This window comes from Capra hircus, chromosome 16 (genome assembly GCF_001704415.2).
Source record: "Capra hircus breed San Clemente chromosome 16, ASM170441v1, whole genome shotgun sequence".
Lineage (NCBI taxonomy): Eukaryota > Metazoa > Chordata > Mammalia > Artiodactyla > Bovidae > Capra > Capra hircus.
In genome coordinates this window covers 48,974,682-48,996,849 of record NC_030823.1, presented here as the reverse complement: position 1 = coordinate 48,996,849, position 22,168 = coordinate 48,974,682, and the positions used below count along the sequence as shown (strand labels likewise).

The following is a 22,168-nucleotide window of genomic DNA, read 5'->3' as shown; positions in this document are numbered from 1 at the left end:
TGTGACCCACAGAGCTAGAGAACAGAGTCGGGTGCTGATGGTTTGGGCTTTGACGACAAAAGGCTGTGGTGTTCTCCATGAAGCAGGAGGAGCTGGTATGGGGCAAGTGAGGTCTGAAGGGCCCTGGACACCCCCCCAAGGGGGCTGCCCCACCATTTCTACTGGCCATGTGTCTGGGAGAGATCAGGAACCTGGAGGAGGGACCGGGCTCTGGGCCCCAAGGCTGAGGCGGGGGGTGGGGGGGCGGTGTGGGGTGGGGCATACCAGGGCCGAGAGTAATATCTGGAGCCCCATGGGGCCTGCTGGGTAGAGAGGAGCCAGGGGCCCTGCTGGGAGTACTCACAGGTCGGGTAGAGCGCTCATGGGGGAGAAGGAGGGCGTCGACCATACATGTGGGAGGGCAGTGGGTGCTGGATGGAGGGTGATGGGCAGGAAGGCCTTTAAGATGGGAGACGGCAGCTGGAGCTTCAGTGGCCAGTCCACCCTGGCCTGGAGGTGACTGCCGGCCAGGACCAGAGGGCTCTGGGTGTCCCTTCCCCCATTCAGTGAAGGAAGCAGATGGTCAGGTGAGAGGATGGGGGTGAGCTCATCCTTTCTGGATGCAGGGAGATGGAGGCCTTGGGTCTGAGGCTGGGGTGTGGTCAGCCCCAAGTAGGGGGTTGGCTGCTCCCAGGCTTCCCGGTGTGCTAGGCCTCTATCCCTGACCTGAGGCCTGGCTTATCCGCCGGGGGTGCATTTCGGAGGCCCTCTGTCCCCAACCCCCAGGCCTGGCTTATCCCCGGGGTGCATTTCAGAGGCTGCTGTAACATCTGAAAAGTGGTTCCTGCAGACAAGGCCTCTCAGTTCAGTGTGTGACCCAGTCACCAGCCCGTGGCCTCTTGATCTCCCATTTGGGAGCGGTCGTGGCCCCCAGCTTTGGGAAGGCCCCTGAGCCGCCCTCCAGGGCAGGGATGGTGGGAAGCAGGCGCTGGCTGGCCCGGGCTCCCCCCGGGGAAAGCATGGATAGTGAAGCCGAGACAGTGGAGAAGGGCACTGGTCACACCCGCCCAGCCTTGGGAGTCCCAGATGAGCCGGCCTGGTTCTGGGTGTTCAGGCAGGGGCCGCGCCCTCTGGTTAGCACTCAGAAGTGGTTGTTGAGCCTTTTATTAAAGGCTCAACCAGTGGCGGGAGTCTTGGGCACCCCTCCAGCTCAGGGCTTCCAGGTCTTCACTGGGGACATGGGGCTGTTGGCCTGCCCCCCTTGCCAAGACCCGAAGGTGTTTGAAGGCCATGGACAGCGTGTGGCCCAGGAATGGAGGGGTGGTCACATCGCGAATCATGATGACATACTCGCCTGCAAGAGACGGGCACTTGGACTCAGCTCCTGCCACCCTCAGATCCTCGGCTCCCACCCTCAGGGCCCCCGGCTCAGTGCCTGGTCTAGGGCGGCAGGCCTTTCTCTTCCTGGGGTGTTGGGGGTACAGTCTAAGTAAGTGCATTGGGGGTGAGTGAAGCCACCTCCCACCTCAGGACACAGGCCCAGTGATGGCTCCATGTCCTAGGGCGGGAGTGGGGGCCACACCAGGGACGCAGACCAGCTCAAGGACTCCCCTCCCCGCCAGTGGGGCCGTGTGGCTTAGGGCAGGGGTTCTTTAGAAAATACTTTCCTATCTTTTTAGGAGAAAAATAATTAACTTCCTCTAGAATGTTTTTAAAAATAATTAGCCTCTGAAGACATGGCTGTCTGGCTTGTTTTGTGGGAAGGGGCGGCTCTGGGGGTGGGGTGGGGGGCCGCCTGATGGGGGACGTGGGGAGAGAAGGAAGTACTTTTCCTCCATAGTCTGTAAACTGTCTGGAGAGCTTCAAAGTTGGAGAAACCATAAAAAAGAAAATAAGAAATAACAGAAAGTGAGGTTGCCGTGGAAACCGTCCTCTCCCGCCCGAGCCCGCGGGGGCTGGCACCGGAGCGCGGAAAAAGCTCGCCGGGCTGGCCGGGGCTCCCACCAGGAATGCAGCCGCAGCCGAAGGGGGCGCGGGAGTCCGCTCCCACCGTCAGGGAACATTCCAGCACCCGGGCCTGGAAAACAGGCTGCTTCCCTGGCTGCGCAGCTGCCCTCCGACTCAGGCCAGCCTGGGGGCCCGTGGCTGCCCCGTGTTTCCTGGGGCAGACAAGAAAAGGCCTCTGGGGCTGGCAGGAATTTGCTCAGCCTTGAGTCAGTTCCTTCAGAAGAAATCACGGTTCTGGGGGGCCGGGGGGCCGGGAGGGGGCCCACATTCCGCAGCCAGGGCACCGGGCCTCCCTGGCGGGCCTGGAGGAACGCTGCGCATGGCAACGCAGAGTGTTTCCAAGCAGCCGGTTTCTAGGTGTTCCCGGGAACATGCAGCCACTCCAGCCGCGGCTGAGGGCGCCGACCGGTGGGGGAGCGGCCTCAGAGCCGAGTCCTAGCCCTCAGCTGACCTTGTTCCTGAGGCCGCCCTTCTCCCAGCAGATGGGAAAGGCCTGGCCGGGGGCCCCCTTGCCTGCCTCAGAAACCACCCGAGGCCTGGCCCCAACCGCCACGTGGTCCTGCCATGGGCCCGGCGCCCAGCCTGGCCTGGCCTGGCCTGACCCACGTTACAGAGCCATCCACCTGGCTTCGCCCCTCACAGCCTGGACGTCCAGCCTGTCCCTGCCAGCCTCTCCCAGGTGGTGCACGGGGTGGGGGTGGGAGGGCAACCTCTCCACCGCCGCCTCGGCATGTGGGGGTCCTAGGGTTCTGCTGGGGGTGACCTTGGTGCTGACCCTACTGGCTGGTTGGTAGGTGTGTGTGGCTGTTGGGACAGCCCAAAGGAAAGATGGGGGCACTGCCTGGACCCCCGGCCGTGCCCCGCACAGGGCCTTTCCAGCTGCAGTCAGACAGCAGGGCTTGCCAGCACTCACCGCTGCACAAGGGGTTGGGGGGGCCCACACCTGGAGGCCTACTGGCCTCCTGATCAGGATCCTAGAGACAGGAGCCAGGGTTTTTCACCTTGGCCGAGGGGACGGGAGGTACCCTGGCCTGGCATATGCAGTCCTTTGAGGGGACCAAGGCTTGGGAAGACCCTCAGCCCGTTGGCACACCCTCCTCCTGCCCAGGCCCTCTTGGAGCTCCTTCGGAGGGCCCAGAGAGCATGGTTGGGGGCAGCTTCATGTGCCTTGGGGCCCACACGGAGCCCCGGAGCTGCCCTTTATGATGATGTGCTCAGGGGTGGACACAAAGGTTCTGCTGGGATGGTGGAGTGACAGCTGGGGATGCTCCACCTGACCATGTTTGCGAGCTGCCTGCCTACCTGGGAAGGCCTCTGCTGCCGGCTCCGCCTTGGCCGCCCCATCAAGCCTGTGGGGAGAGAGGAGGAAGCTTTGAATGCACAGCCTGGCCCCTGAGTCTGGGCCTCTGGCATCTAGGCCTGAGGATGGTAGTGGCCGCAGACCAGCTGTCCTCAACTTCTCTTTGCTCTGCCTGCACCTGGGGGGGTGTCCCTATGAGGCTTGGGACCCCCTGGGCCCTCAGCCCCTGAACCCCACCGTCTAATCCCAGACATGCCCATGGACGGATGGAGGTGGAGACAGACAAACCCGGTCCTGTCCACCCCACGGGCGCTGTGCATGCAGAATCCAGGAGCAGCTCTGAGAAGTGGGTGCCAGAGCTGCAGGCCTCGAGGACACGTGGCGTCTGTGTGGAGGGGATGTGAGAGCTGTGCTTATTTTCCAGCAAGAAGTGACAAGCGGTAGCCAGGACTCAGCGGGCGTGGGGCCCTGGGGCACTGGCACCCCCCACATGAGGCGGGAGAGGAGAGGCAGCAGGTGAAGACAGGAGGGGCTGGGCCCACACCTCTGAGGGCTGGAGCCCCTCACCTGTGGCTGCAGCTGCTGCAGCTGTTCCCCGTGAGGCCCAGTCTCAGTGTGTCTGTCTCAACCGCTCCAGCTTCTGCTCTGCTGTGTGACAGGCTCACCCTGCCTGCCCGCAGGGGAGGATCACCTGCCCAAGGAGGACCCGGCTGTGTCCCTGGCAAGGACCAGCTGGCATCGTCTCCAGGAGAATGCAGATTGCCCACATGGGGCCCTGCGCCCAGTTGACTCCTGGCCGCCTCCTCCGTTTCTCCTCCAGGTCAGACCCTCAGGGCCCCCAAGCATCCTCGGGGGACAAGGGAGCCGGTGACGCGTGGATGGCCACCCCGGATCCTCTCTGGGAGGCAGAGTCCGAGGTGTGAATTATCCTGAATTATTTGCCCCAAATTATCCTCCAAAGGGACCTGGGGGAACCAGGCAACGCCCACCCATCCTCCCTGGCCAGCGGTTTCCTGTTCTCAGAGCCCGGGGGGGCCTCCTTGCACAGGCTTGGTGACCCACCAAGTTCTGACCCCGTGCCAAGCTTCGATACCACATACATGGTTTGGGTGATAAAAAATTAAAGACAAAAGATTTCAAAATTATTTTCGAGTAGGGGAAAATGGGCCTTGGCTTGGACCCAGGAGCCACGTTAAAGATTTTGAAGTGCGGGTAAGGAGGGGAGGCAGATAAATAATTCAGCTCTAAGAATAACCAGAGCCTGTCAGGCTGCCAGCTTTAAGAGAAATAAACCGGGTTACAAGAATCCTGAGAGTTTTTACAGAACCCCCAGGGCTTCAAGAAAACAGGCAGAGTCAGGAAGGAGCTGCCGGAGGTGCAGGTTAACTGACGGTTCTCGTGGACCCGCGGGCACAGCTGCAGCCTGGGCGCTGTGTGAGGTGGTGGTTCTGTCTGGGCCCAGAAGTGCCGACTGGACCCCCCTGGTGTACACAGCACTGGAATCAGGAGGGCTTGGAGCTGGGACACTTGACAGGCTGCCTCTCAGACTCCACCTGGACCCCAGGTCGGGGGGAAAGCACATGGGGAAGATCTGTGACTCAGGTTTGGGTGGGGTGGGGAGGGATGCGGGAGGGGCTGGGTGTACCCCGAGGTCCTGCAATCCCCCGCCCTGTGGTTAGAGTCTTTGTGCTCCTGTTTCTTGTGCTTGGAATTCTTCATTGTCTGGTACCTGTGGGTTCATAGTTGTCATCAAATTTGAAAAACTTCTGGCCATTATTTCTTCAAATATTTTTTCCATTTTCTCCTCACCACATCACTTTGGAAGCTCTGATTTTTGTCTCAGGGTTCAGTAAGCAGGATTGGCTTACTGGGTCTGGTCATGTCTTTCTCTCTGGGTTTCACTTTGGATCCACTTGCCCTCTTTACAGCTGTTACCCCTCCCTCGGACACTGCAGTTTCAACCTCCGGACGTTTGATTCTGTCTTTTCGTACCTTCCGTGTCCTGTCCAGTTATCACCTGTCCAGCGTCTTTGTCTACAGATTCTTTCAGCTCTGTCATTCAGGCTCAGTTTTGATTGATGGTTTTACTCTCATTATGGGGCCTGCCTTCCTGCATTCCCTGCGTGCCTGGTGATCTTTGAAAAGATGCCAGACACTGGGGTTACCCTCTTGCAGGCTGGATACTTTGTATTCTTGTACATATCCTCAATGCTGTTACACTGCTTTAAAAGTTTGATTCTTGTAAGGTAGGACCCTTGTGAGTATTATGCCGACACTCCGTAAATTCAGCCTGGCTGTCAGAATGAGCCCCCACTTTTCACATTTTGCTTGAGTTCTGGGCATGACTCCCTTTGACCCTCTTGGTGGGCCTTTCCTGGCCTCCGGCACAATTGATCCTCTCATGCAGAGCACAGATCTAGGGCTCCCTCCTCTCCAGGGCTCCCGTCCAGCAAACTCTCACTGCCTTGGCTTTCCAGGCCTCCCACTCCGTGTCTCCCCTCGGGGGTACTCCTGAACCTGCCTGAATCCCCTTCCTGCGCCACAGTTGGAGACTCTGGGGGCAGCATACTGGGGGCTCCCACTGCAATGGATCCCCGCCCTTCAACATCAAACGTGAAATGTCTCTAGCTCTGTTGTGTATCTTGTCCAGTTAATTACATGTGTCCTCATGGGAGAGCGAGTCCGGCCCCTTGTGATCCACCTTGGCTGGAAGCAGAAGCCTGAACAGACCAAACCAAGGCTGGTGCCCAGAGAGCCCCAGCTTGTCTCCCAGTGACCGGCCCTGAAGGGTGGGACTCCTTGGTGCAGGGCAGCTTCCAACTCCTGCCCCCTCACCCTGCACCTGCTGTGTGGGCTTGTCCTTCCAGGCCCCCCAGTGGCATCTCGATCTGACGGATGTGTCCCTGTGAGACGATGCTTGTAGTGAAGCCCCTGGTGGCCCCCCATGAGGCCCCAGGGCCTTGCCCTCTGCCAGTCCACTGGCTGTCCCCTGGCCATGCCTTTCCCTTCTGGAGGCCCAGAGAGCATCCTTCTGGAGCTGGCGCTACACAGGACTGCACCGGGGTCCCAGAGGCCCCAGGAATCTGCCCTGGGTCCTGTCCATGAAAATGAACACGAGCACGTCTGTCCCCCAGGAGAGCCGTTGCCAAGGCGATGCCCACTGATCCTGGGCACAGTGTCGGTGCCACAGCCAAGCTCCATGTTATGTGGCTTCTCAGTGCCTTTCCTCATGTCTCAGGTCAGGAGAGTCAATGGGTAGAGGTGAGAAAAGGGCCCTGATGGGATAAGAAGCTTGAGGCTCGCTGGCCAGACTCTGGTGAGTGGGGCACCTACACACACCCCATTCTTTGGCTGGAGCAGCTGAGTGGAAGCAGGAGGTGGGGGAGCAGGCAGTGGGGTCCCTGGCCAGGTGCACCGAGGGCAGTGGCGAAGTGGTTCACGTTCTGGGGAGACTGGTTCCCTAGTGGGTCAGGAGTTCCCAGCGGCCCTATCTACCACAGACCCACAGGCCAGGGGGCTCAGGGCATGGGTTCTGGCCCTGACCCTGTGGCTGTCAGTTTTCCAAGCTTTGAAATGAACACATAGGCAGCGCATGGGGTGTGGATCCCCAGACCAGATCTGGCCATGGCAACCAGTCTATGAGGCTGACTGGCTGGGAGAGGGCTGGGGCCCTTTTCTGCAGCCTGGTCAGGGGACAGCCCTGGGCAGTCTGGGTTGAGTCCAGACTCTGGCAGTGGTGGTGGGGGTGCGGGGGAAGGATCAAACCGGCGCTCATGGGAGCCCAGTCAGGACATGAATCAGGGAAATGGTTGCCCTGAGGGTCTGCAGCTCATGGGGGCCGTGGACCCAGGGCTGCTGTGGCCCCCACTGAGAGCTTGTAAGAAACTTCCAAAATTGGAAGTCAGCTAATTGCAGCATTGCAGCTGACCCTGATTTGGGGCCAAGCTGGAAACTGTCACCGCCTCCCGAGGGCCCCCGAGAAACAGGAGCTGCAGGCCACGAGCTCTGAGCCCCGGCTGAGGCACAGGCCTGGTGTCTGGCCCAGCTCCGCTCCCAGGGAGCTCGGCCTCCTCTGGAGAGGCTCTTCTGTCCCACGGGGTGCCTGCTGGTGCTCAGCTCTGGGGCCTGGACAGTCTGCAGGGTGCTTTCTGTTTGGGGGTGCCTGCTAGCCTGCTGCAGGGGTCCTCACCCGGGGGAACTGTGGGTTGTACCTGGCAGGAGGTGTGTGAAGGGTTAAGGGCGCTGCCCGGCCTCCAGCTTCTCCATCTGCCATGGGAGTGATTCTTTCAGGCCTGCGTCAGGCGGGAAACATCCTGCCCTGCTGGGCAGGGGGCGGTCAGGGCGCCAGAGCAGCACAGCCTGGCCAGCTGTTCTCACCCGCCCCCCACACCTGCTCTGGTTTGTTATTCCCGCTCAGACAAGGCTGACTTCTCAGTCTTTGAAAGTCTCTAATGGCGGTGCTAAGAGTCGGACACGACTGAAGCGACTTAGCAGCAGCAGCAGCGATGGCGGTGCAGCGGTAAAGAACCTGCCTGCCCATGCAGGAGACGCGGGTTCGATCCCTAGATCAGGAAGACCCCCTGAAGAAGGAAATGGCAACCCACTCCAGTATTGTTGCTTGAGAAATCCCACGGACAGAGGAGCCTGGCAGGCTACAATCCATGGGTCCGCAAAGAGTCAGACGACTGAGCAACTAAACAACAGAAAGAACTTCCTGTTTCTCTCGCGTTCCATGAACACCCACTCGGGGGCTCTCCTAACTGGGGTGGGGCGGGGCTGGGGAAGAGGGCCTGTGGACTTTGCCCTGGTCCTCATGTGGGGATTCTTAGGCTCATCCGAGATTCCGTTCTAGAGCATTTGCCTGCACACCCCAGGGCTGAGCTCTGGGTAGGACAGAGTGGGCAGTTTGTTGTTCAATCATTAAGTCGTGTCCAACTCTTTGTGACCCTATGGGCTGCAGCACGCCAGGTTCCCTGTCCTTCACTATTACCCAGGGTTTGCTCAAACGCGTGTCCATTGAGTCGACGATGACATTCAACCTCTGTTGCCCCCTCAACTCCTGCCCTCAATCTTTCCCAGCATCAGGGTCTTTTCCAATAAGTTGGCTCTTTGCATCAGGTGGCTAAAGTACCAGAGCTTTAGCTTCATCATTAGTCCTTTCAATGAATATTCAGGGTTGATTTCTTTTAGGATTGACTGGTTTGATTTCCTTGCTGTTCAAGGGACTCTCAAGTCTTTTTCAGCACCACAGTTCAAAAGCCTCAATTCTTTGGCACTCAACCTTCTTTATGGTCCAACTCTCACATCTGTACATGACTCCTGGAAAAACCGTAGTTTTGACTACAGGCACTTTTGTCGGCAAAGTGATGTCTCTGCTTTTTAATACGCTGTGTAGGCTGGTCAGGGTGCCCAGAATTGGCTCCCAGAAGCAGAGGGTGCAAGGAGAGGCCTGGGGGCTAAGGGAGGCAGGCAGCCCCTGGCCTGTGGCCATGGGGGGAGTTGCCTGTTTACTCAGGCATGGGGGGCTGAGGTGGGCCCCACTCCTACCCCATGCCTCGGGGGGCACCTCTCTCATGTCTGCCTGCCAGGCCTCATCAGGCCTGTCCTACTGGGCCCAGCACACCGGGGAGGGGGTGCTGAAGCTAAAGACAGGACTCATGGACCCTAGTGGTCCCAGTGCCCCCAGGGCTGTCTGGGACTTGGCCCGCAGGGGGACAGCAGGCAAGACACAGGCTCAGGGCGAGTAGCCTTTCAGGGGGACGAGAGCCTGTCCTAGGTGTTTGGCGGTCACAACGACCCTGTGTGGAGGTGGGGCTCCTGGGCCTCGGGCATCAACTATCTGTTCAAGTAAAAAATTGTCTCCATCTGTGTTGGCTAATGACTGATTAAATGACTAATCACGGAAGTCTTAATTAAACCCATTTTTCTCCGAGCGAGCAGGGGAGGGGCCGTTCCCGGCGTGTGTTAGGCTTTGGCTGGTTCTCTGCGGAGCAGTTACGGGCAAGGTCAGTGCAGTCACTGCACTGACGGGGCTGCAGGCATGTCTTCCTGTGGCGGAGCCGGTGTTCAGGATTTCGGGGAGGATGAGGCTGGAGCCACGCGCTGTGCTTTTTGACGAGAGTCCCCTGTGTGGCCAGGCAGGCTTAAGGCCACGGTTCTGAAATGGAGTCGGTCTTGTGCAGCGAGCGGACACAGTCTCACGTCAGTCAGGAACTGCCAGGGCTCTGTGTCATGCTGTGAAATTCCGTAACATGCCAGGAATGTCTCCGCAGGAATGCGGCAGGGCCAGCGGCGGGGCCCGGGCTCGCCTCGGGAGCAGCGCCGTGGCGGGCTGCCCGCCGGCCTCCCTGGTCCCGGAGCCGCCCTGTGTGCACACCGTCTCTCCCAACCTGGAGCTCAGAGCTGGGCGACCCGGGCAGGCTCCCCTGATCGTGCTGAGCCAGCCACTCAGGAACCAGACTTGAGATATGACGAAGCCACGAGTGTGATGGCCAGCACAAAGCCATTCCCAGGGGAGGAGGAGGTCAGGGCGGCCACACCTGTCTGTGAACCCCGGGCTCAGGCCCTCCCGGGTCGTGCACGCGAAAGGCCCCTTCCAGGCCTTGACTCTCTGGGGATGGGGTCTGTGTGGTGAGGGGTCCCAGTGGGCTGGGGCCTGGGAGCCCCAGGACTTGGCATTACCTGGGCACCCCTTCTCCAAGATTGGGGCACTCACCCCAAGACCAAACATTCTGTCTTTGGAGGGGCAGGAGTCCGGTGGGCCGCCGGCTGGGCTCTGGGAAGACCGAGACCCTCAGGCCAAGGGTGCTAGCCTGCCCAGTGGACCGCCTCCTCCACTGTGTTTTGGGAGCATGCTGCTGCTGCTAAGTCGCTTCAGTCATGCATGAAGGTAGTTTAATTAGACCTGAACATTGTGACAAAAGGCCAGAAGTTCGTCCTGAAGGCGCCCCCTTGTCGCATGAAATAAAGACACACTTGGCCCTGAAGTTGGGGGCCCGTGTCTTGCCAAACCTTGTGGGGATGAAGAGACACTGTTTCAACCCTTCTTGTTCTTGGAACCCCTTGATGATGACGATGGGCGAAGCTAACACGTGACCATGTGAGATGTCCTGTGGCTCTGGGGGGGTCACCAGGTGAGGACACACGGGGACCCAGGGGGCAGCAGGGCAGGGAAGGTGGTGACTGAATGTGGGGCCATGCAGGCTGTGGGCCGCCGGAGCCTGCTCCGAGGGTTAGGTGGCCCTGGGGCCTCAAGGTTGGCCTGTCCTGGGCCCAGCCTTGCAGTTGGCCGCCTGGGGCCCTTCCTCGGTCACCAGAAGCTGAGGAACAGCTGGCTTGCCCTGATCTCCCCTTGGGCTACCTGGGGGTTGGGGGGCACCACCTGAATTCAGCAGCTTCTTCCACCCTTCCTGAACCTTGGGATCTGACACTGAGAGGCCAAAACCACAGGCCAGCCTGGAGGCTCCAGGGTCATGGCCAAACTCGGGCCCGTGGATGGAGTATAGACAAACTCAGGCCCGTGGACAGGGCATGGCCAAACTCAGGCCCTGTGGGAGGGATTCTGGGGAAAACGGAAGGGTTTTAAGTGCCAGCTGCTGCATGCTCGCTGACCAGACATGAGGTAGGGCTGTGCCCTATCGGGCACTTCATGCTCCTGTCTCACTCCTTGCAGGTGTTCAGGAGGACTGTCCCTTTGCCCCGTCAGGTCATGGGGGAGATCTGTGCAAACATCCTGCCCCCGGTGGGGGTGGGCATTGGTGTGGGCTAAGTTGCTTCAGTCGTGTCCGACTCTTTACGACCCCCATGGACTAAAACCTACCAGGCTCCTCTGTCCATGGGATCCTCCAGGCGAGAATACTGGAGTGGGTTGCCATTTCCTTCTCCAGGGGATCTTCCTGATCCAGGGATCGAACCCATGTCTCCTGCATCTCTGGCACTGCAAACGGATTCTTTACCACTGAGCCACTGGGGAAGTCCCAGCAGGCCCAGATGAAACGAAGTGTCCACAACCTCACAAGGATTCTCAGTGCAAACCAGGTGCTTTTTTCATTTGCCTGAGCCAGTTGCTGGAAAGGATGGATTTCTTAGAAAACCTAAAGGTGGGCTTTTAGGGTCTAGAGCCAGGTTTGGATGCTGGCGCGAGCCGCTGGTGCCTGAACACACGTGAGGAAGTAGTGGCGGGGATGGTGGATCAGGAGGCCCTGGGGGCCTCGGGCAGGCTCCCCACCTCTTTTCTGAGTGGGAGCCTCGGACATACAGACACCCATCGGGGTGGGGGCTCAGGGGCACAGAGCTGGGCCTGAATTCAGGAGGTCTAGAGACCAGTGCCCGCAGGAAGGAAAGGTGCTTATGGCTGCAAAAGCCTGGCCTGGGGCCTCGGAGGCAGGCTAAGGCCAGGCAGGAGGGCTCCGGCCGGGGCGCTGTGGCCAGGCCAGGGTCGCCTGACCATGCTGGCTCGTGTCTTTAACCAAGGTAACTCCAGGCCCATGGGGAGCTCTGTACACGGACACCTGTCTGTCCACAGCCAGCATGGCCGGGGTGGGGGGGGGGTGACCTGGGAGCTTTGGTAGAATATCTCCCCGGGGTTTCTGTATTTGGAGAACAAGCTCAGAGGGGCTTCCTGGGGAGAACGGGCCAGCCTGCCCCTCGGGCCGAGATGAGGGAATGCAGCAGAGCACAGGGACCCTCTGCAATGGTCCCAGCCTGGTGAGGACACTGCATTTCAAGAGCTTGGAGAGCCCTTGGCAGAGCGGACGGCAGGAGGAGGAGCTGGCTGCTCCTGTCTTCTCGGAAGAGGACAACAGTGAAAGGCTCCTTTTTTGCTGAAATCAGACGTTTCCACATCAGCCTCAGCTGCCGAGTTGCCACAGTTACTGAATCCAGCACACGCTTCGCTGTGAGCATCTGGGCCTGGGCTGTGTTGTGAGTTAGTCCTGGGGGTGTTTCAGCCTTTGGCCGGCACGCACGTCCCTGAGACCGAAACACTGGGCAATGTGGGGTCTCCGTGTCTTGTAGGAGTCTTTTGTTTTTTGGAGCCTGTGCTTCTCTGAACTTCTGAAATATGAAGTGAGCTTCATATTTAGTTCACATACAATGACTCAGAATGATGCAGAAGGGTGGCCCCTTCCTCTGGAAATGGCGCATCCCCACTCAGCCTGCGACCCCGTGCCAGCCTCCGAGTGTCCCGGCCGGCCCACGCCCGCTGGCGTCATCGCCACCGATGAGCAAGCTAATTGCAGTGTGTTGGTGGATGCAGTGGCTCAAGGCCGCTCGCCCCCTGCCCGTTTGTCCTGCATTTCTCATTTTCCTAGAGTTTTGTGGCCGCGTCTCTGCCTGCCGGCCTCTGCTCTTTTGCATGGCTGTTTCCATGTGTGCCCTAGGCTGGTGGCAAGAGGTGTCCATGGCACCCCGACCATGACTCCCAAAGGCTGACGAGCCTCACGCTGGGGTTGGAGGCCAGACCTTGGGGGGAGGTGGGAGTCTCGGAGGGCCACATCCTCCCCTGGGCCTGGGTCTCTTCTCCAGACAGAAGGTTCCTGTCTTTGGGGTTCCGTGGCTGAATTGCCAGCCCAGGTCTGCTTTGCCTGACCACACCTCACAGGTTCCACTCCAGGAGGAGACCTCAGATGGGGGTGCGCTGGTGGCTCCTTGGGGGCTGCCCGGTGCTCAGGGCTTTCAGGTGGGTGAGCATCAGTCCCACCTGAACCTCTGGAGCTGTGGGGCTTGGCGGGGAGGTGGAGGGCAAGAGGCTCCCAGGAATTTCTCTGGAATCCAGCCTTCCTCCTGAGAAGGAACAGCTGAGGGATGTCCCCTCACCTCCCCCCAGACCCCCACGCAGCCCTGCCTACTTCTTCAGACAGAAACCTGAACTCAGCCTGGGTGAGCTCTGGTCTCCTTGCCTGCAGGCCGGGTGGCTGTGGCCCCAGGTATGTGATGGCCTGCACAGACAGATAGGGAGGCACACAGACAAAGCTCCAGGCCACGGTGCCGGCGCGTGAGGGCCTGCTGCCCGCCCGGGGGCCCTGGCCTCTGTCCATGCCAGAGCGTCTGCAGGCCCCTTGAGAGAGGGGACCCCTGTGACCACTCTGCTCCCCTGGCCTCAGGCCTGCCTGGGAGAATCCCCACATGGACAACCGCAGGACATGGGTGGGCTCCACCCAGCTGTCCGCTCCCAGGCAAGGCCCTCGGTACAGGAAGATTGCCATCCTAGACCAGGCCCCGGGCTCCATGGCGTCCAAGTCATCTCAGGCCCCGGGGATACCGGGCAGGCGGGTGGAGAAGGGCGCCATCCTGAGATGCACACACCTGGGAGGCCTGGCTGTGGCCCAGCTGATGGGGAGGTCAGAGCAACCCCAGCGCTGATGAGTGCTCCTACCTGCTTCCTCCTGGCGGGCCTTGCGCTATGGGCGTTGTTCCCCTGTGGTCCTGGCCTCTGGGCCTGCTGCCCACCTTTTAGAAGCAGCAGGTGGGGGCAGAGTTCAGCTCCCAGCTCCCCCATGCATGGCCTCGGTGTCAGGCTGAGCCTGTCATGGGTGTCCCATCCCTACCTCGTGGAGGCCCTCCTGAAACAGGATGGCGTGGTACCCTGGTGGTGGGGGCCCAAGGCGGACGTCGGAGAACTGGACGCAGCCTCGCTCTGCTCGCCGACGGCTCCCGGGACAGCTGGGCTCGTGTTTCCTGGCTGAGGGGAGAGGATTCCAGAAAAACAAAGGAAAAGGCCCTTTAAGTATCACAAAACAAAAGTCAGAAAGGACATTTCCTGTGGCCTCTCTGAAGTGGGACTTGTGTGGCTGAGGTCGTTGGGCCATGGAAGGCCACATGGGCCCTGGGGGGCCTGGCACTACTGCCCAGAGTGCCGGCCACAGCCATCTTCAGGGGAGTGGCTGGGCTGGTGTAGACACAGGGACCCATGGGGTGTGATTTTGGGTCCCCCGCCCTTCGATGCACCTTTGTCTGCGGTCCACCACGAGGCCTGGCAGGTGGTGCTTTGGGGCTGAGGGGGGTCTCCCGTCACAACACCTGTGCCACTGAGGCCCTGGGTGTCCTGGACAGGACAGGACAGGCCCCGGGTCAGAGGCCTTGTGCTCAGCCAGGCAGAGCCTGGGAGGACATGCCTCCTCAATGAGGTCTACCCCATGTGGTGACATCAGACCTCCTCAATGAGGTCTACCCCATATGGCAAGCATAGAGCATGGAAGGGCCCACAGCTACCAGCCCCACAAGGGAGGCTGCCCCCCAAGGGGACCTGAAACCCTCTAGTGCTGGAGAACATCGGAGGGTTGGGTTTAATCTGCCTGTCCTGCGACAGGGACCCCACTGGGACCCCTGCCCACCCTGGCTTCCTCCAGCCCCTCCCCCAGGAGTCCTAAGGTGTGACGGCCACAGGGAGTGCTTCTACCGCTCCCCGTCTCCGTGTCTCTTCTGCCTGCCGGGGACCCTGCGGTGTGGTGCTGTGCAGGGCCACCCCACGACCGTCCCAAACAGACGTACATCAGGCTTGCTCTCATATGGGGATGGACTCAGGGCTCTTCTGACCATTCTCTGCCCCAAGGGCCCTGCCCACGTGTACACAAGTGGGGAGGGGCCAAGGGGAGTTGGCTGGACACTCCTGCCAGCCGACTCTGCAGGGTGAACCCTTCATTGACCCCCTCGGTGGGGGTCTGAGTGAGTGGAGGGGTGTTTCTTCATCGGCCCCCTAGGGGGGTCTGGGCGAGTGGAGGGGTCTCTCCTCCATACTCTGGATGGGGTCCTGGGGTGCAGGCATTAACACCCCTTCCCTGGAGCCCAGCTTCTGCAGGGAGAGGTGGAGACAGACCCCCAGAAGTATTTCCAAATTACAGGTGGGGAATTATTTCTCTCAGCGGGGTCTTAATCTCATTGTTACAGCACATTATAAAAGCAGAATCTTTGCTCCCCCAAGGACGTCCTCTGTGCACGCCGTTTCCCTGTCAGCTCAGCTGCCCGGGCACTGTGGATGTCCTGGGCAGCGACAGGAACGCGCTGCTGACGGAATCGTTTCCAGCTCTTAACGCACCGCGGCTTCCGTGCAGCTTCGCGTGAGCTAACGTCTCCCACCTCTGGACAGTAAAGACCCGTGCTGTGTCCTCTGCCAAGGTGACCGGCTAGTGGGCCCCAGACAGAGCTGGGCTTGCTGAGGCCATGGTTCCTCCTGGGCAGCAACCAGACCTAGGCCCACAAAGCACCGTATCGGGGTGCTGGGGACTAGGGGCCTGTGTGGAAACAAGCTGGTGTGCAAGTCCATGCACATCCACACTAAGCCTGAGCTGCCGCCCCCTGGCTCTGGGCACCAACGGGGCTGCTGGAAGAGGCCGGCCAGTCCTCCCGACCCTGTAGGCCGCCCGGAGCACGGATGCTCCTGTGTCCTCCCCACGAGTGAGGAGGGACTGAGGAAGTGGGGCTGGACCGTGGAGTGAGACTCCAGTGCTCTGGGTGCACACACGACTCTGAAACCAAGTGGGTGGATGTGGCGAGGAGGGGATGCCGAGACCCTGACAGCGGCTCAGGACGCCTCCGCCTGAGCCACGAGGGTGGGCACCCTGACCCCCAGGACGCCTGCTTACCATTCAGGGACAGAAGAGGAGGGGCTCCAAGACCCTTTTGTTGAGTGACAGAACCTGGCGCTGCCAGCTGAAACCCCATAGGTAGCTCTACCTGCAGTCCTAGGAGGGAACCTTCTAGATTCGGGGACATGTGGACCCTGGCCTGGGGCTGGGGGCTGGGGTGATCCCACCAAGGGTTGGGGGGGGTCTGCCTTTGGAGTTGGGATCCAGGACACAGGAGATGGGGGAGGGGTGTCCATCCGCACAGACACGCACTGCCTGTGCTGGACGCCTGGCTACTCCTTGACACCTCCGCTCACCAGTCTCATACCTCTCAGGGGGACCCCCCAGCTGCCCACTGCCCTCCCTGGTGATTGCCGCCCCGCCGAACCTTTCAGTTCCAGGCTCTGGATGTTCAGTCCACCCCTCATGCTCCAGCACATGGATCCATCTCTGCCTGTACCTCGAGCACGAGCTGGTCCTATCCTCACTCATGGCTGAGCTGTGCTGAGCCCTCTGGTCCTTGGTGCTGCTGGCTTCTGCCCATGCCTCCCCATCAGGTCCTTGCTATGGGCGTGATGACCCCTCCCGACCCTGTCTGCCCCGTGTCCAACCTGATCCCGAGAGTTTGAACCACCCATAGGAGAGGTGGGTGCCCCACGGGAGGGAAGACCCCACTTCTGACAATAGACTTGGCCACAGAGACCCCGCCAGGCCCCTGGTTGCCCACTGCCTTCCTTGGTGGGGACAGGCTAGCCGTTCTCCTGGCTGAGTGTGTGTGGGCCAAGTGGCCACTTCAAGTGTACCCGAGTCCTGAGGATGCTGCAGGAGAGGGAGAGAGCCCCTACCCCTCATGTCCTGAAAGGGTCATCACTCCTGGGCGAGGGTCCTGCCTGGGCCTCCGAGGCCCTTGGGGCAGCTCCTGGTGCGTTTCAGTAGCCTCCCCAGCCAGGTGGCCCCGCGAGCAGGTTCGCGACTCCAGCTCTCTGGAGTGACTTCCGAACCTTTCTGTCGATTTTAATTACATCAATTAAGGCTTTATCAGCAAAATAAAGGTCACTGTGCTGCCTCCAGGGAGCAGGAGGCCGAGCTGGCCAGGGAGAGCGGGCAGCTTGACCTCTCCGGGAGGGAAATGCCAATTAATTATCTTTTTACAGCCGACTCAATTAGACTCCCTAATCACCTGTGTAGGACACAGGAGGCACAGAGACCTCGGGAATAAGCGCCGCTACTGTGGGCCCAGTGTCTCTGGGATAGCTGGCTCCAGGCAGGATGTTTGCTCTCTCACAAGACTTGTGCCCCTAGGAGGTTATCAGCCTGAAGAGGACCAGCTGGCCCATCTGTTGGTGACCAGACACACCAAGCCAGTCTCAGGGTAGACTCCATCAGCAAGGGGCTGGCTGGTTACAAAGATGGACACGCAGGTAGCCGGCAGCCGGCAGCCGGGAAAGCAGGGAGGTCCATGCAGGAAGGACACCTGGGGCCCTGGGTCTTGATGGCCAAGGGCAGGGGAGGCAGCCTGAGGGCTGGGGGTGGGGGGTCTCCCTGCCGTTCTCCAGCTGCCCAGGACCTGGGCGACAGCTCCCTCTGAGTTGTGTGCCAGCCCTCTGGGCCCCGTTTGTCCCTGAGCACACACAACTCTGCTGGGGCCTGGGGTCTGGCCTGGAGGGTCTGCCTTCAGCCAGTCAGCTGCCTCCCCACCTGGCACAGGTGTGCACACACGCACATGTGCACACACAAGTCCCGACTCTCACACTCCCTTGCCCAAGAGGCCTCTAGCCTCAGGGCCACTACCCTGTGACCCTCTCCACGGGCTGCCTGATGGCAACCTGTGGATGTGGTCGAGGGTGCCGACCTCACCCCCGAACAACGGAGCTGCCCCCACAGACCAGGCCTCGGTCCTGTCAGTGGTGTTTGCCTGGGAGGGCTTCCTAACGTCTGTCAAAAACCTCTTGAGCGACCCTTCCCCACAAGGCTCCTCCTCAGCCCTGTCGTGGCTCCTGGGGGAAGGGGAGGTGGAGGAAAGAGGAAGTGCCATCCCCTCCACAGTCACTGGAAGCTGTCCAGGCTCCTCCATGTACATTCAGTGAACCAGCCGAAGGGAGCAACCTGGATGTCTGGGTGAGCTCCCCCAATACCCGTCCTGGCGGCCACATCCTGCAGAGCCGTCTGGACTTCACTTCCCATGCAGTAGGCCCGAGGGCTGGGGCTCCCCCTGCAGTGGACCCATGCTCCTGTCCAGGGAGACGACAGGACAGAAATACTGGAGTCAGGGATGAGCAGCTCCGAGCCGCTGACATCTGACAGGTCAGTCTGTCCTGTTGGCTGATGGGGTGAGCGGTGTGGCTGGGAAAGTTGAGTGCACCCTGAGCCCCCAAGGTGATCAGAGCAGGGACCCTTAGCCCCTCTCAGTCCTGCCCTCCTGACCTTGGAGCCAGGAGTCAATTCTGGTGCTCATGAACCACTTGATACCAGATGGTTCAGGAGGGGAGGAGGTAAGAAAGGCCATGGGTCTTGGTTGTTTGAGGCCACAACTGCCTCAAAACCCTGCAGGTGGGTCCATGTGGCAGGGACCAGAGTGGATGGGCTACTGTGCCCCAAGCATGGCTGACATCCACCCAGAGTCCTGCTTTCTGACCCACCTGGCACCCCCTGGACAACACATCCTCTCTAAGGTTACACTGTGAGCATCCTTCACCAAGTGGGGATTGTTTCTGTACAGAAAACAAAGCCAGAGCCTCATCCATTTCCTCCTGGCTCCTCCCCATCTCCCAGGGTCCCCGTCTACCTGGGCCTTTCTCCAGATTCTCTTTGCTCACCTCCACTGACTCCTCCAACCCCAAACACACTCCTCCCTAGACCTCCTTCCACACCTTGTTTGGATGCTGATACCCTGAGGAGTGAAGCCTGCTTCTCCTGGACAGTCCCTCCTGGCTCTATGGCCTCAGTTCTTAGGCGTCCTTAGGACCAGCTCTGCCTGCTGCATTGTCCTCAACCACCCTGACTACCACCATCATCCCATCACCATCATCACCGTCTTCATCAACACCATCATCATCCTCATCACCACTACTCCACCATCTTCATCACCATCACCACCATCATATCACCTCCATCACCAGCATCATCATCACCGTCATCACCACCACGACTGTTCTCACCTCCACGGTAGGGTCACTCTGCACTCTCCAGGGGCCAGGTCCTTTGCTAAGCTCTTCCCAGGTGGTTTACACACATGGAACCCTCACCTCAGCCTAGAAGAGCCGCCATAGTCTCCTTGTTTAGAGAGGAGGGAACTGAGGACAGCCAGCTCTGGCCAAGGTGCCTGCTGCTCTGCTGGTGCCGCCGTGGAGGCAGGTGCCCAGTTTGTCTTTGAAGAGCCCTGGGCTGGGCCTGCAGTTCCCTCAGGAGCCCCTGCAAGGGCGCCTGCCTCCATCCTGGTTGTGCTTGTCCAGGCTGCCTGTACCTGGGATGGAGACATGGGCCTAAGATCAGCCCTAGAAATAAATTCTCTGTGTGGGGAACACAGAGACTTATCTGTAACTGGGCCCTCTTCCCAGCTGGGGGACTCAGCTTATTTTTTTAATATGAGATTTTCAAACTCAAGAATTTCCAGGCCAGCCAGGGGACTGTAACCTGGCCTGGCCTGGCCTGGCCTGGGAGGGGTGGGCATGTGGAACCTCCAGTTCCCCTGGTGGGTGGCTGCAGATCATATACAGCCTTGACATACTCCTTTCCCAATTTTGAACCAGTCTGTTCCATGTCTGGTTATAACTGTCGCTTCTTGACCCACATACAGGTTTCTCAGGAAACAGGTAAGGTGGTCTGGTACTCCCATCTCTTTAAGAATTTTCCACAGTTTGCTGTGATCCACACAATCAAAGGCTTTAATGTAGTCAATGAAGCAGATGTTTTGCTGGAACTCCCTTGCTTTCTCCATAATCCAGTGAATGTTGGCAATTTGATCTCTGGTTCCTCTGCCTTTTCTTAATCTAGGTTGCACGTCTGGGAATTCTTGATTCATGTACTGTTGAAGCCTAGCTTGAAGGATTTTGAACATAACCTTGTTAGCGTGTGACGAGTGCAATTGTATGGTAGTTTGAACATTCTTTGGCATTGCCCTTCTTTGGGATTGGAATGAAAACCGACCTTTTCCAGTCTTGTGGCCACTGCTGAGTTTTCCAAATTTGCTGGCCTATCAAGTGCAGCACTGTAGCAGCTCCTGGAGGTGCCCACTAGCCCACAGGTTCCCATCCCTCCCCCAGTCCTTGGCCGGAGACTGGAAAGCAGCCAATGGCCCCTGGGTGTTCCCTGTGAGTCCACTTTGTCTCGTGCAGGTGGCTCGCTAAGCAGTAGCCTCGTCCTGGGTGGAGGAGGAGTAGACCCTCCTGGGTGGACCCCAGGAGTGGCCCAAGAACGCTTGCCCAAGATCTCTCCTATAGAGATGTGTCCTTTTACATGCTGGGAACTTACTGTTTCTGAAGCTACCACTTTGATGACAACCGTCCTGGAGGTCTCAGGTGGCCCTGTTCAGAGGCCTCAGGGGCCATGAAGCAGCCTGAAGCAGGACAAGGGCAACTGCTTTCCACCATGAGGGTCACTGCGGGGAGCAGCCAGCAGGCAGGGAGGCTGGATGGCTGTGGGGGAGGCCTGGGGTCTCCAGGGGCAGAAGCTTGTCTTTTGGAGTGATTGAGTCAGCCTCGGACTGGGCGGGGCTTGTACTTCTTCACAAGAGGGAACTCGCGCGCTTCTGTTCTTCCAGAAGAGTGGAGGGGTGTTTGTCGCTCTCTCTAGGAGACCATCAGACCAGGAGCTTGTGGCTGGCATGTGGGGCCTGGTCATGCTGTCTCTGCCTCCAGCCCCCTCCTGCACAGGGCAGGGCTGGCACAAGACCCTAGCTCCGAGGAAGGAAGGAACGGAGTCAGCAAACTGCCTTTAAAGAGAAAAAGTGGGGCTTCCCTGGTGGCCCAGCGGTTAAGAATCTGCCTTCCAATGCAGGGGACACAGGTTTGATCCTTCGTCAGGGAACTAAGATTTACATGCCATGGGACAAGCAAGCATGTGGGCCACGACTACTGACCCCACACTCTAAAACCTATACACCACGACTAGAGAGACAGTTGTGTTCCACAGGAAAGACCTAGCACAGCCAAAAACAGGTGCTGATTCCGAGGCTTCGAGAAAAGGCTTGTAGGGGCTCCAGCTACCAGGCGCCTGGGAGCAGCTGGCGGTGGGGGGAAGTTCGGAGGGTGGGGGGTTTTGGGGGGTGAGGGGGTTGGGGGCAGGACCCAACGAGGCCACGAGACTCACCCTCTTCCCCGCACTGCTCTGGGAACCGTGCCCTGACTGAGGGGCGAGAGTACAGTCACACGCACACACAAGAGCGTGCACACACTCACACACACACGAGACTGTCACAGGGAAAACTCTCCCCAGTGCAAGGTCCCCAGACTCCAATGCACACACACACATACGCGTGTACAGAGACTTACATGTGCACACACCCCCCCACAAGTGCAGCCCCTCACCTGGCCCAGGCTCCTCCTCCTAGTCACCCAGTCTTGACTCTGCCCCCATCCCTGGGGCCCAGCTCAGGCCTGCCCTGCTGCCCCTGAGACCACAGTAACCCCCCAAGTAGACCCCTTCCTCCATCCCGGGTGCCTTTGGCATGCGCTTCCTGACAGAGGCCGGCTCCTGGCCTCTCGGGGGGAGCCCTGGACAAGTTAGGGCACCCACCTTGCCTCCCACCCTCCATAGTCTCCTGGTTGAAGCTGCTACTGGACCCCAGGGGCCACACTGTGTACCACGAGCCCCTGTGCCTCCCCTCCAGGCCGTGGACCCATTGACCAGCTGCGGCATCTCATTCAATCAGTGCAGGAGCCTGACCCAGCGTGGCGTTATGGGTGTTCCCTGTGGACAGGGGCCCACAGGCAGCATTTTAGCCAACGGAGGAAGGGGTTCGGTGACTTAGTGGGGTAATGGGGGGGCGCAGAAACTGTTCCTATGGGAACCCCTGGGGTGAGGGTGCAGACAGGCGGGGGCTCTGACCACAGAAGATGGGCAGCCCCACGGGGGACGCCCAGGTGGGAGGCAGAAGGGGTGATGGAGGGGGAGGGCCACCCCATCTGATCCTGGAAACTGCCAGCAGCCACTGGCTAGTTAGTTAGCTTCTTGGCCAGAATCTGAACGTGAGGGAGACCAGGAAGCAACTAAGTGACCACCCTGGCTGGTCTGGTGGTTCTAAGTGGTCTGCCCCCATGACTCCCAAGGTCATGAAGAGAGCCTACTGGACGATCCCAGCAGTGGGGTCCTTGTCTCAGAG

The 22,168-nt window shown here is 59.7% G+C and overlaps 1 protein-coding gene across 1 annotated transcript in view; it reads right to left on the bottom strand.

The window, feature by feature from the left end:
- Window positions 264-22,168, bottom strand: part of MORN1 (MORN repeat containing 1) — a 49,909-nt gene continuing 28,004 nt past the window's right edge. Inside the window, exons 11-14 of the mRNA XM_013970254.2 lie at window positions 13,834-13,967; window positions 13,662-13,735; window positions 3,289-3,335; window positions 264-1,333 (exon numbers count right to left, since the gene is read on the bottom strand). Of these exons, the coding sequence (XP_013825708.2) occupies window positions 1,146-1,333; window positions 3,289-3,335; window positions 13,662-13,735; window positions 13,834-13,967 (443 nt within the window). The 3' untranslated portion in view covers window positions 264-1,145. The remainder of the gene's footprint in view (window positions 1,334-3,288; window positions 3,336-13,661; window positions 13,736-13,833; window positions 13,968-22,168) is intronic.